Source organism: Epinephelus moara, chromosome 21 (assembly GCF_006386435.1).
Source record: "Epinephelus moara isolate mb chromosome 21, YSFRI_EMoa_1.0, whole genome shotgun sequence".
Classification (NCBI taxonomy): domain Eukaryota; kingdom Metazoa; phylum Chordata; class Actinopteri; order Perciformes; family Serranidae; genus Epinephelus; species Epinephelus moara.
In genome coordinates, this window is record NC_065526.1 from 21,958,378 (window position 1) to 21,970,921 (window position 12,544).

The 12,544-nt window shown below is 39.8% G+C and overlaps 1 protein-coding gene across 3 annotated transcripts in view; it reads right to left on the bottom strand.

Moving 5' to 3' along the window:
• Positions 1 to 12,544, bottom strand: part of pde1cb (phosphodiesterase 1C, calmodulin-dependent b) — a 125,472-nt gene that overhangs the window by 100,101 nt on the left and 12,827 nt on the right. The window contains exons 1-3 of one of the 3 annotated variants that reach the window (XM_050074757.1): positions 11,751 to 12,219; positions 1,384 to 1,434; positions 458 to 623 (exon numbers count right to left, since the gene is read on the bottom strand). In XM_050074757.1, the coding sequence (XP_049930714.1) occupies positions 458 to 623; positions 1,384 to 1,434; positions 11,751 to 11,832 (299 nt within the window). In that variant the 5' untranslated portion in view covers positions 11,833 to 12,219. Of the gene's footprint in view, positions 1 to 457; positions 624 to 1,383; positions 1,435 to 11,750; positions 12,220 to 12,544 lie in introns of those variants that run through there. The other 2 variants (XM_050074758.1, XM_050074762.1) reach the window with 2 other exon arrangements.

Genomic DNA, 12,544 nt, shown 5'->3' on the forward strand with positions numbered 1-12,544 from the left:
TGTTAATGGTGGTTTGAAGTCCTTGTTATCAAGGTGGAATCAATCTTGCCCACGTCCCTCGAGGTCAGCAGCCATACATAGCAATTAGCACTGTGTGTGTGTGTGTGTGTGTGTGAAGAACGTTAAATGTCAGAAAAAAAAATTATCCTCTTCATAGAAAGCAAGCAGAGGGACCACTTCAAATCTTGCTAACCTAATAATCAAATTCATGTTAATCAGAGTCCAAAAATACTGAATGAATACACACTGCAGAATGACACCTCGTTGTATGCGTTGCCTTGTTTCCTTCCTATGTGCTAAAAGGAATATCGACTGAATGCAAATTACACCTGTGTAACATAATGGGTTGGACATGGCTGTCGATGTCCCACCGCGGCCTGACACAGGATTGAATCCGTGATGATTAACAAATAATAAATAACTGCTTTTCTCTCTTTATGGCCGAGGGGCATCAAACCTGATGGCTGTTTTCTCTGTGGCATCTGGTTCGTCCGCTGCAGGGAGATCGTCGGCCAGAATCTCTTCAGGGCTCCGTGGGTCATTCAGGGGGGCCTTCTGCTCTTTGCCTTTGATCCCCATCCCCGCCGTGATGGCGTTCCATAAAGCACTCTGGGACTTTGAGCCTGCAAAACAAAACAGAAAAAAAGCCTTAATAGTGTTACAGTTATTTATCAAGCTTTCATTTGTTTAGCAGATGGTTGTTTGTATAGATTATGTAACAAAAAACAGAACTGTTGAATGTCCACTGAATAGCTGTCAGCACCTCTGTAGTAAAACAATTGTACTCCTTTGTAATGCTGCCCCCATGTGGGTGTATGATGTCAATGCTAGTTTATCTAGCACTTATTACACAGTAGTAGTAGTAGCAGTAGTGCTACAAGTAGTAGAGTACTTATATAGTCATTGTAACAGGGATTACCAACCTTTATCAGCTCAAAAAAAATGTTTTTAAATCAACTCCCCAAAGATTTCATGTAAGTAACTATGTCACACTTTTGCTCTCTATTTTAATATAGAGCACCACCTGGAATATAAAAGATGAAAATTAATTAACAGACTCAATCTTACTATAATCCAACAGTATTTGTTTCTTCTGTGGAAAATAGTTCTCTATAAACACATGAACTGAGATATGTGGGTGGATCATCGCTATTAACGGCAAAATTATTTCTGGAAAATCTTGTTATTGAGTTTTGGAATCAAATTTTCTGCTTCAGTGACACGCCAATTTTAGCGATGTGCTAAAATGTCAGCATCTGATCTCTTATTAACTCGTGGTAAAATGACCCTTTGAGACTTTGATCTGAGAGGTGTGATGGATTTAAATGATTGAATTTAGTGAAGGGACGAATGATCAGAACGACTAGCAGAGGGGACACTTACGTGCAAAACTGGCCTGTGGTCTGTTGGAGCTCTCCCCTTCTTCATTTGCCACTAGAGGAGAAAAAATTGATGTTAGGCCAGAAATGTGGTTTGTTATTTGAAACTTAATGTCAAAAGATAAAATTCTTCAGTGGTTACCAGTGACTGTAAAATCATCTGTAACTGTTGCTTTGTTGTCACACACATTTGCTCCGTGTTGAATATTAAAAACACTAAAAACTGTGTCTGATATCTGGAAATTTGCCACTTTCACATGTGCAACAAATACAGTGGGAGTATTCATGCTTCATGTTAGTCTTAATAAGAAAGGTCAATCAATAATTTTAATGAGGCTCTCCACATCCTGCCCTTGGTGGTCTTGACGTTTATTTCTTTTTATATGTGCCTGTATTTGCCTGTATGTCTGTGTTTTTATGTATTTTATTGAAATTAAAACAAAAGGGATGGTGAATCTTGTGCTGATGTGTAATACAAACAGAGTCAGGAAGGTCATATACTGTTCCATTAAACCCTAGAGCTGCCTTGTAGTGTGATTTAAGTGACAGTGAAAGTACTATAATTGTTGCTGTTGTTCCAGAGTGGTGCCCTGTTGGAGTCTCTGCCCACTAAAGACTGCACACAGTATGGAGAGAATGGTGAAACATGCATACGTCTAGCAGCAGTGTTGAGGACAAAAACTAGGGCTGCAAAAAATATGAAAATGATGATGATGTGATTTTTGCTGAGGTCTGGAATATGACTTGTAGGCCGCGGCATCTCTGTAGCACCACAATGCTTCAATTCTAATCATATGTTGTGACACATTTGACCTTTATCCAAAAATTGCAGCTCCTGTGATTTAGATATTGCACCAAGCCATATTGCAATTCCAATAATGATTAGATTAATTGTGCAGTCTTAGCAAAAACAACTCACTGATGACTGATATGCAGTGTTGGCAAAGCTAGAAGTACTTCACACTGGAAGTTGAACCACAGCAAAGCTACCCTAAGGAAAGGTCTGGTTTGGTTAACTAAAGCCTCTTAGAAAAAGTAGCTCAAACTACTCTGTGAAATATATGTACATTAAATAAACACTGTACATGTTATACAAAATTATGACAAAATAAAATACAAAAAAGTCACATCTTGGTGAAATGCCACTCAGTTAAGCTACTGCAAAAAATACCCACACTTCATACATAAACACTCTATTCTTGGAAGGTGCAGGAGTGTCAGCTTTGGTTTTGTTTACAATGTACTGTCTATTAGTCTGACACCTGCCTTGCAGAAACTCAAGTCCAGGTTTGGGTATTGCACTGAGCAGGATTACTGAATTAGTAACTTCTAAAATAGCATGCAACAACTTATATAACTTAAATAGCAACGATCTATTCTTATGACTAATTAACACCTAACATACTCAAGTTTAGTTTTAGAAATTTAGATTTTAAACTTTAAAAACTATAGTTAAATACATCCCACAGGTGAGCTGACAATCCAGTTTACTGGAAAACCCCAGAGACTAAACCTGTCCTAAAAAAAGTGACTGTCTGACGGATGCATTTGTGGATGCACTGCAAAGCGGGCTCAATTACAAAAGAGAAGCAGTGATAAAAATAAATAAATAAATCCTTTTGTTTAATGGCCCCGTTTCAGTATTTAACCACACAAAAAATGGCAAAAAAGTCATTTAACTACTTGAATTACTTTGTAAATAATAATGTAGTTGAACTACCAGCAAGCCACTGTAAAATCTGTTAAACTACTAGCTTAATTTCATTTATTTTACTTCATCAACACTGCTGATATGAGAACAGAAAGACAAGGGGCAGGTCGAAACTACACTATGACACTTCTACAACTCTACATGCTTTCATTGTTGCCATCACTGTTTGTGAATATGCTCCACATAAGTGTCTAAAGCTGCAGTTCACCTGTCGGCCACAAGATGCTAGCTCCATAAAACTGAGAGACAGAAACTTCCCTCTAACAACAAAATGTCAGAAGATGTTTGCCACAAAGAGAAACTCAAAAGGTTAATTTGTGTCATGGTGCTAATTAATCAATTAGTAGTTATTGTTGATTATTAAAACTGAAAGGTAAATGTGTGTGACTGCTCAGTCTTTCAAGCCATCAACCAGAGTCATCACAACTCCACTATATCGCCCAATATTAGATTTTCTGACTCTGGTTATCTACATTTAAATCAAATCTTCAATAAACCCAGATCTCCCCAGAGATGATTCCCGAGTCATCACGCTTGCCTGTGTAATAATGAATTCATATAAACTATTAAGTGTGCGTTAAAGTGCCTTTCAGTTATTTCTTCACCATGTACTTATATAATCAAAGAGCCATTTAGGCACAAATAATTTGCAAATGTTTAGGTTATATATGTCGTGTTTAATGAACATTTTAATGTACTTTAATGCCTAACATTTATTTGAGCAGCATTCAAATAATAAGGCACACTTTTGCATTTTTTTAACTTAGATTTTAAAGTGTGAGCCTCATAAAACAAGAAGGTCACAGGTTTTTCCAGTTTTAATAAGAAATGATTTTATGTGAAGGGCTTTCAGACCGGATCAGTTAATTATATTTCAGGGTTTCTCGGTGTAATTGGCTGTGCTCACAAAACCCACATACCCATCAAAGTAAATGAAGGTGACTTTGTGAAAGGGAAGTCATTTTACAGCATTAATGTGCAGGTAAAGACAGAGCAGGTCTTTCTGTGGAAAGATTCACTTCATAGTATAAGCTCTCTGCAACTAATTACGATGACGACTCCTCTGCACAGTCAAGATAACGTGATGGAGCTCTCATCATCACGACTGTTGGAGGCAAGTGGCCAGGCTCCAGTTCACATATTTATCGTACATCTACACTGAGAAACAGCTGCACAGTATGAGTAAAATGTTGTCAGCACTTTTGTATGTAACCGTAGCCCTTGATATGATTGCAGTAGTAGTGGACAGAGAGTGCCGCTACTAACCTTGCTGAGGCACTGACTCTGACCCTTATCCTGGCCCACAGCAAGACAAAATCCAGGACTGAGATGAACATCTGCATGCCCAAAGCTTAGTTCTACAACCTGTCGCTGTTTGGATTTACCTCAGATAGGTCATGTGACATTATTCTGGCCTTTGTTGACCCTAGTAGAGATGCCAACCCTGAGGATCATAAGAAAGAAAATAACCTTCCACCTCATCCTGCTGATCTCTTGAAATGAAGAACATTTTCAATCGGTCCACCACAAACTCACAGTTTTCTTAAAATAAAGACTTTTTCACTTTTATTTGCTCTTATTTGCTTCTTTTTCCTGAAAATTCTGTGACAAAATGCTTTAATATTCTGTTACTGTAATTAACATCATCTACACTCTCCCACCCACCTTCAATTCGTGCTCCAGTATCTGAATTTCTAGTTCTGTCCTTGTGATCTGGAGTCTATTGTGCTCCATGTGGAGATTGCATTTCCCATTTGTGTTCGCCAATGAACCTTTGCAGGCGGTACAGAAGCAGATAAGGATGACCTTCAGTTAAGCCTGAGGTTGTTCCGACAGTCTTTTTCTGTATCATCTCAGTCTGCAGTTCTACATTTATAATTTGAGTCTTAAAATGAACTTCTTTCTGTGCTAAACTGTGCTGTGGAAGTGGGTTGACAGTCCTCGTCGTGATAATGGGCAGCCATGCAGAGGGCATGCAAGTTTTAATATGGGATAAAAGACTTAGAAAAGGCCATTTGCAATATTAAAGACGCATGTGTGTGTTTGTATACCTCATTAAGTCTCTCCCACTGGCAGAGCATATAGCCTCTTCATCTTCCTGTGATAAATATAAGCAATATTGTTTGATTCAGGCTAATAACAATAATCAGATTGTCCACAGATATTCTGTGTACAGTAAATTAAACAATCTGTATCTGTTGGCAGATGAAGAAGATTAGATGTCAGAGTTAATATTCCAAGTTTTGTCACAGAAAGGCACAAAAACTGGCGAAAATGCTAATTGTACTGTTTTTTCTGTCAGCTCTGATATGCTGCCAGTGCCACCAGGGATGCCTTCCAACTGTTTCGACTCAGGCTCAGCTTTAAAGCCAGTGTGAGGGTGACATCAGGGGTCCCCACCTGCTTTTCAGGCATCAACCTTTCTCCTGTTGGCCAGAGTTTGAACTGTGTTTTTTTGATTTGCTGCCAAGTATGCTTTAGGTCCATCAGATAGGGTGACGAGAGACAAGGACATTAGTCTGACTCTTTTGAAACGTCAATTTTCAGTCGATACGCCTAAAAAATTGTGACAATTAGCCTCTTTGTTAGCATGCAGATTGCAGTAACATTAGCCATAACAGGTAGAAAAAAAGAGGTAACACTTTACTTGAAGGTATCTGCATAAGGGTGACATGACACTATCATTAACTATGACATGACACGGTCATGAACCTGTCATAAACATTATGTACATGTCATAAACGTTTATGACTGCTGTCATTAAGTGTCATTCGGTTTTTGTAATGACAAGCTGACATTGTTTGGGTTGTCTTGATTATGACAACTTGACATTAATCAAAGTGACATTACCAGAAGTTGTCTTTGTCATGACAAGTTGACATTAAATTTGTTTGGGATGTCCTTATAATGACAACTTGACATTAACCAGGATGACATTACCAGAAGATGTCTTTATGTCAATGTCAAGTTGTCATTATAAGGACATCCCAAACAAATTTAATGTTAAGTTGTCATGACAAAGACAACTTCTGGTAATAAAGTGTTACCAAAAAAGATTACTTTGCAAGATGGCCGAGCTGTTAGTTACACTTTTTAAGTGCATTGTCAAGCTCATTGTAGATTTGTAATGTGCCAGTTTCCTTTGGCATATCTGGAACTTGAGTTTTGGGGGGTCACCTTGGCAAATTTTGAACCTATTCCAGATGTTTGACTTTCTCGACATCTTGCTGCGAAGCATCGAAGCTGCCAAGCATTCAGGTCAGCTCTAGTCTGAATAAACATTGATTAACATATGTTACTCCCCTGGAGTAAAATAGGAAGCTCTGCTCTTTTTGTCAGATGAAAATCATTAAATGTTGGTTAAACTAACAATGGTTTTTAACATTTACAGTGAATGATCTTTACTCAGAATGATCTTGCTTAGATTTAATTAAACAAACTCTTGTTTTGAACCCAAACACTTGTTTAGTTTAATTAACTCATTCATGGTTTGTTACACAGTCTGTTCACTACTGCAGGCAAAACTGATGAAGACAAACCTGCAACAGCATCCAAAAACACTGATTACATAGATTTACCTGTTGCCTAAAACAGAATTTTCACATCGAGTCTAAAAGAAGGGGGCATTTGCCAGACAGAAAAGGTCTAACAAAAAGATGCTCATAGTTGGATTGTGGGAAGTGTAGGTTACAGTAGTGACTGCAAAATGTTTGGAACACAGAAAAACAGCACCATGTTCTCACCATGGAAACAGACATAAGTCTCCTTTCATGAGAATAAAGTTTTTGTGTGAATCTGAACTTCATTTCTGTGCCTACAGAAGTATGACTCCGTGCCCTTCTGCTTTTAGCTGCCGTTTCCTCCGCACTAAACAAGCGAGAGAGGATATGAAACAGACAGAAAGTGAGAGTTGGCTTCATAAACTCTGATGTAACTAAACAGTTTTAACATTTATTATCACCGTACTTTTGCCCTGCATGGCATTAGTACTAATTAATTAAAGCTGATTAAATAATTTCACACCAGTTTTAATCAGTTATAAACTACAACATATTTCAAATCTAAACATGCACTTGGTCTAATATTCGGGACAGAGTAGTGTAAGAGAAACCAAGACTGTCACATTTTAATATATCATACAATGTGTCAGTATTTACATCTGATATACGCTGATCAGCTGCAACATTATAACCACTAACAGGTGAAGTGAATAACAATGATCATCTTGTTACAACTCAATGTTGTGCTGGGAAACCTTCGGTCCTGACATACATGTGGATGCTACTTGATTTGCTCCACCCACCCAAACACCGTAACACACCAAGTACAACCCCTCATGGCAACGGCACTCCCTGAAGGCAGTTTCCCCCCACAGCAGGACAATGCACCATGCCACTCCACAAACTGCAAAGGAATGGCCTGAGGAACATGACAAAGAGCTTACCTCCCAATTCCCCAGATTCCAATCCGATCGAGCATCCGTGAAATGTGCTTGTACCCCAGAGGTCCTATGTCCAGGCCTCAACAGGTCAGAGCCAAGTCCGAGCCACGACGGGACCTCTGACCTGTCCAGGCATGGACGCAGGACCTCTGGGGTACAAGCACATTTCACGGACGCTTGATGGGGTTGGGAATTGGGGAATTTGGAGTCCAGGTTGACACCTTAAACTCTTTGTCACATTCCTCTGGCCATTCCAGAGCAGTTTAAGCAGTGTGGCATGGGGCATGTTCCTGCTTGGGGACCCACTGCCAATGGGGAGTACCGTTGCCCTGACAGGGCCTACTTGATCTGTAATGGTGTTTGGGTGAGTAGTGTCTAAGTGGCATCTATGTGAATGCCAGTACCCAAGGTTTCCCAGCAGAACATTGCACTGTGATGAGATGATTAATATTATTTACTTCACCTGTCAGTGGTTTTTAATGTTCCTCATTGGTGTAATTGTATGTCTTTTACTTTGGTCTATTTGACACATTTTACTTTTCATATGCTGCACTGACACTGACAGATAGATGTTGTGTTCTTGTGAAACTTAATCAACAAGATGTTACTGCTGTTTGAAGTTGTATATTAATTACATGACTGTTTTACTGGGAATATTAATTACAAGTTTTTGTCACATGAACCCACAACTCCCGTAAAAGTAGTATAGACACTGGGTGGATTATGCTGGTGAAACAAATACGTTGAATTGAATTCATTGTACATAAATTGCTAGCAAAATGCTAGTTACTGAAAAATATATTACAAGCTGAGAATGTGTGAACTATCAGCACATGAAAATTGGAGAAAAGGGCATTGATGATTGGTGTGATGTTTCTCAGTTGTGTTAACACATGGTCTACCACTTATGGTAAAAGTGATACATTTATTACTAAACTTAATTAAAGTATCACCCTATAATGTGCATAAAATCTCAGCCTCATTCCAAATATTCTACAAAAACAGGCAAACCTATACGCATGTACAAACAGCACAGCTCTACTGTGTCTATTTTATGAGAAGAAGGCAAGTGGTTCAAATATGTATCAGGCATTTCTGATTCCTGCTCACTAATTATGTGCTTGTTTGAGACACACTCTGGTATACTATGGAGGATAATAGCTTATCGACGGGGTTTGTTTAAAAAATTGCTTTTCATGTAGGGTTATAAAATAGTGACCATTTTAAGGAGAAAATATACAAGACCAAGTAAAAACTGTGCTTGTCTAGACAAAGAAATGAATTCAGACATAAACTGAAGAATACACAATCCTTAATGATAATTTTGCACAAGTACAAGATAAAACTACTCTGAAACATTAAATAATTTCAATGTCTATGTAAGTGTGAAAATGGCATTAAGAAAAAACATATATGTGCACATAAAAACTAAAACCTGAAGGCTCCATACTGCTGCAGATGAGCTATAAAGTAATAATGTGCTCTCTCTCCATGAGCTTTGTACATCAACAAAAACATAACAAAGCTAACAAGACTAAACACCTCAGTAGGAGCTGCCAACTACAGTCGAGGCTCAGAGTTTAATAGAGGAGTGAACACAAGGTGTCCAGCCAGGCAATGAGCTACCAGCGCTTAGGAGTCACGCTTCAGAGGAGGTGATTGGCAAAATGCTGTGCGGACTGAATCCCAGGCCCAGTGAGCAATTGATTGTGACACTTGTAGGTTACCATGACAACTGCATGCTTGCGGGTAGTATGGCGGTGATATAGGCCACATGCGATCGAGGAAAGGTTTTCAGAGGTAACAGGATGTGTCCAAGCGAGCGGAAAATCCAAAGTCTATTTTCTGTGGGATCATAAAATCTTTAAGGGCTGCTTTTAAAAAGGCATCTGGAAATTATTTGAAAGCATCTCCCTTCCTGTTTTTGTGTTCTCAAGCCCTTAACACTGAAACTTTCCTCTTCTTATCAGTGCATTCACATAATCCAGATAAATTTAGGTGGGCAGTGTGTATGCCACAGAACAGGTAATCCCTGTGTGTTCAGTTACACAATAACAACAGCACTAAGCTCATGGCTCACAGTTCAACCTGGGTGAAATTTAATAAAAGCACTACTAAGAAATAAGTAGTAAACAGTAATGGGCATTACTACGACTATTATAGCAGCAGTAATACGCACTGACCGGACTAATATAAATAAGGATTTTGGCTGTCTTAACTTTCTAATTGTATGGGGACTTCTGGAAGAAAGTGACAAGTTTGTTATGAAGGGGTCACAGGAAATGCAACGTGTTTATCAGTGAGCTTAGCACATACCGCCATTGTTCATCAAAACACGACAACAGTAATTTTGGCGCTGACTGACAGCGGATCAGTTTGAAATATGGCAGGGAGTAATTAACCAGTCAGGAGCAGCCACAGTGAGCTGTTAGATGAGGAACTGCTGGCAACAGGCTGCACACCTCCAACTTGGCGAGGTAACCAACTTTCACTTCCACTGTGCTTTGCTGTCTGCAGACTCATGCCACATGCAGCGAAAAAATCAGGTCACTGTTTCTCACAGAATGATGGGAAAAGGCCAGTTATTGCCTGACTTCTTTATTAAATTGACAATAGTTTGTTTTACTGCTCCCAAAACTCTGTGACCTGCAGTAATAAACCACATTTGCTGTTGCCACAGTAACTGCAGGTGTCGCCAAATCAACTGGGACTAAAATCTTCAAATATTAGCTCCTGAGCATGTCAGCTTGAGTCTGTATGAGATGAGTCCTTCTTTTTCATTTAACACTGGCATGATGTTTGCACACTTGGGAGCACATATAATCAGCGTACTAAGTTGTTGTGGTGAAAGTGCCAGAAAACCTTTTTCCTACACATCTAGCAGATGTGGACATTTACTTAGGGTCATGTTTCTGACCACCTTATGAATCTAAGTCCGACATTCATTTGTCCCTTTTGGCCCCGTTTCTGTTCCCACCAACTCCTGAGGGAAATATGTGTCTCTTTAGCCTGTAAATGCTCCAACATGTTCACCATTACATCATTTTATGCTCACTGCTGTTTGCCTAGGTGGCTTGCGTGGGTTTATCAGAGCTTGTTTGCTAAAAACAGCTGCTACATCTGAAAAAAGGTTAGGCAGTGAGACTGAACCAAAACATTAAAGGTGCAGGCTATAAATCCGAAACAATGAGCTGAAAGAGGCTAAAACGCTCTGCAAAGCTTAGTTGAGGTACTAAGTTGGGCGATAGCTTGTTGTGGATTTGACCACTTTCACATGATTAAGAAGAATAAGATGAATATCTGCATCCTGAATGAAAGTTAGTCGATCCTGAAGTTGACACATCTGACAGTGGGGTGAGGCTTACATGCTTGTTGGATATTTAGACCCAGTGATGTCGCAGCAGGTGTTTACTGTCATCTGGGGCAAAACCCCTGTTGTGACAACACTGATTGGGGTGTGGCAAAAAGTGCAGCAGCACTTTACTGCCTTGTGTCATTCAGTGTTAAATTACATATGTTCAAAAGCAAAATGTATTTGTTATTAGTTTTTACATGTCACATTTCTTGCTGATGTTAAAAAAAATGTTGCTTTTTTTTTTAACAGAGAGCTTCATGGTTAAAGTTTCAGGCAAACTTTTTTAGTATAAATAAGACCTGACGCAGCACATTTTGTTCATCATCACACTTGTGACATTATCCCTGCTGTGTACACAACAAAGCTGTCAAACCACTTCTCCTAAACAGATATAAGGGAACAGTTCCTCCAAAGTCTCCAGCACAGACCATCTTCACATCACTCTGTTGTCAACACTGTTTCAACGCTCACTCTTGTGAGAGTTTTCACAAGCGCTCCGGCAAAAAACAAGGCAAGTGCCACATAAGTTCATCAACACTCCGGTTGTCAAGACAATAGAATGAATTCCTGGTGACGTCAGCAGCACACAGCTTTAGTCTGAAGCCAGCTTGTTTCCATGGTGTAGTTGCATTACAGGGGAAAGCATCAAATTCAGCAGAATGGACTAACGTGGCGAGTTGTGCAGAGAGGCTGAAATGTGATGTGTTTAACGATGTGGCTGTGCTGGAGCCGAACGCCTCATTGCTCTGCTTCACACACACTCACACATGTTTTCTGCTCCTGTCATGCACACTTTTCATGCATCTCGCTCACATGCAAACACTTAACCTTTCCTGCTGCTCTGCCTAACCCACAATATCTTACCTATAGTGATGTTGAAGCCGTCAATGCTGAAGGTGGCACTCCGACCCTTCCTAAACCGATGCTTCTTGGAGTTAGCTTCCATCGCTTTGGCAACCTGCGGCCACCCTTGCCTGGTGCCTTTTAATCTGCTTTAATGCCTCTTGTCAGTTGCACTGGCTTGTTTCAGTTTCCTTTGGGTAACTCTCAGCCAGGAGAGAAAAAAATGAAGTCCTCCGACTCGCGCTGGAACACAACTGTCAAAGACTCACCACTTCTCGTTAAAGATACAGAGCTGGAGAATTTCTCTCAAGTCCTTCTCCACCCCCTGGTCTTTGTTGTACATATCTTTTCTCTCCCTCACTCCGTTTCTCACACCTCAACAAGCTCATTTCAAGGAGCTTATGTCTCTTGATTTGTTTTTCTTCTCTCGATCTCCCTCCACCCCTCCCTCCACGCTTTCTCTCCTCGTCTCTCTTCCCCAAGAGGTACAGTAGGTGTGAGTGGTGGGTGGCGGTGGTAGTGGTGTTGGTGGTGGAGGTTGGGTAGAGAGAGGACATCTCTAGAGGTCTTTAAAATGAACGTGACTCCTCCTACTGTCAAGAATTTATAGCAAAAGCATCTGAAGCTCAGAGTTGGTATGGCACAGACCTATGGTAGTCTATTCTAGTTTTGCTCACAAACTCTCAAACAAAAATTGACTCTGAAATCGCGTTGAGCCGCACATGCATTGGTGCATGAGCGCTGAGAGGAAACAGTGGAGAGAAAGATAGCGACAGAGTGATTATGTGTATCGAGTCAAAACTAGTCATTAAATC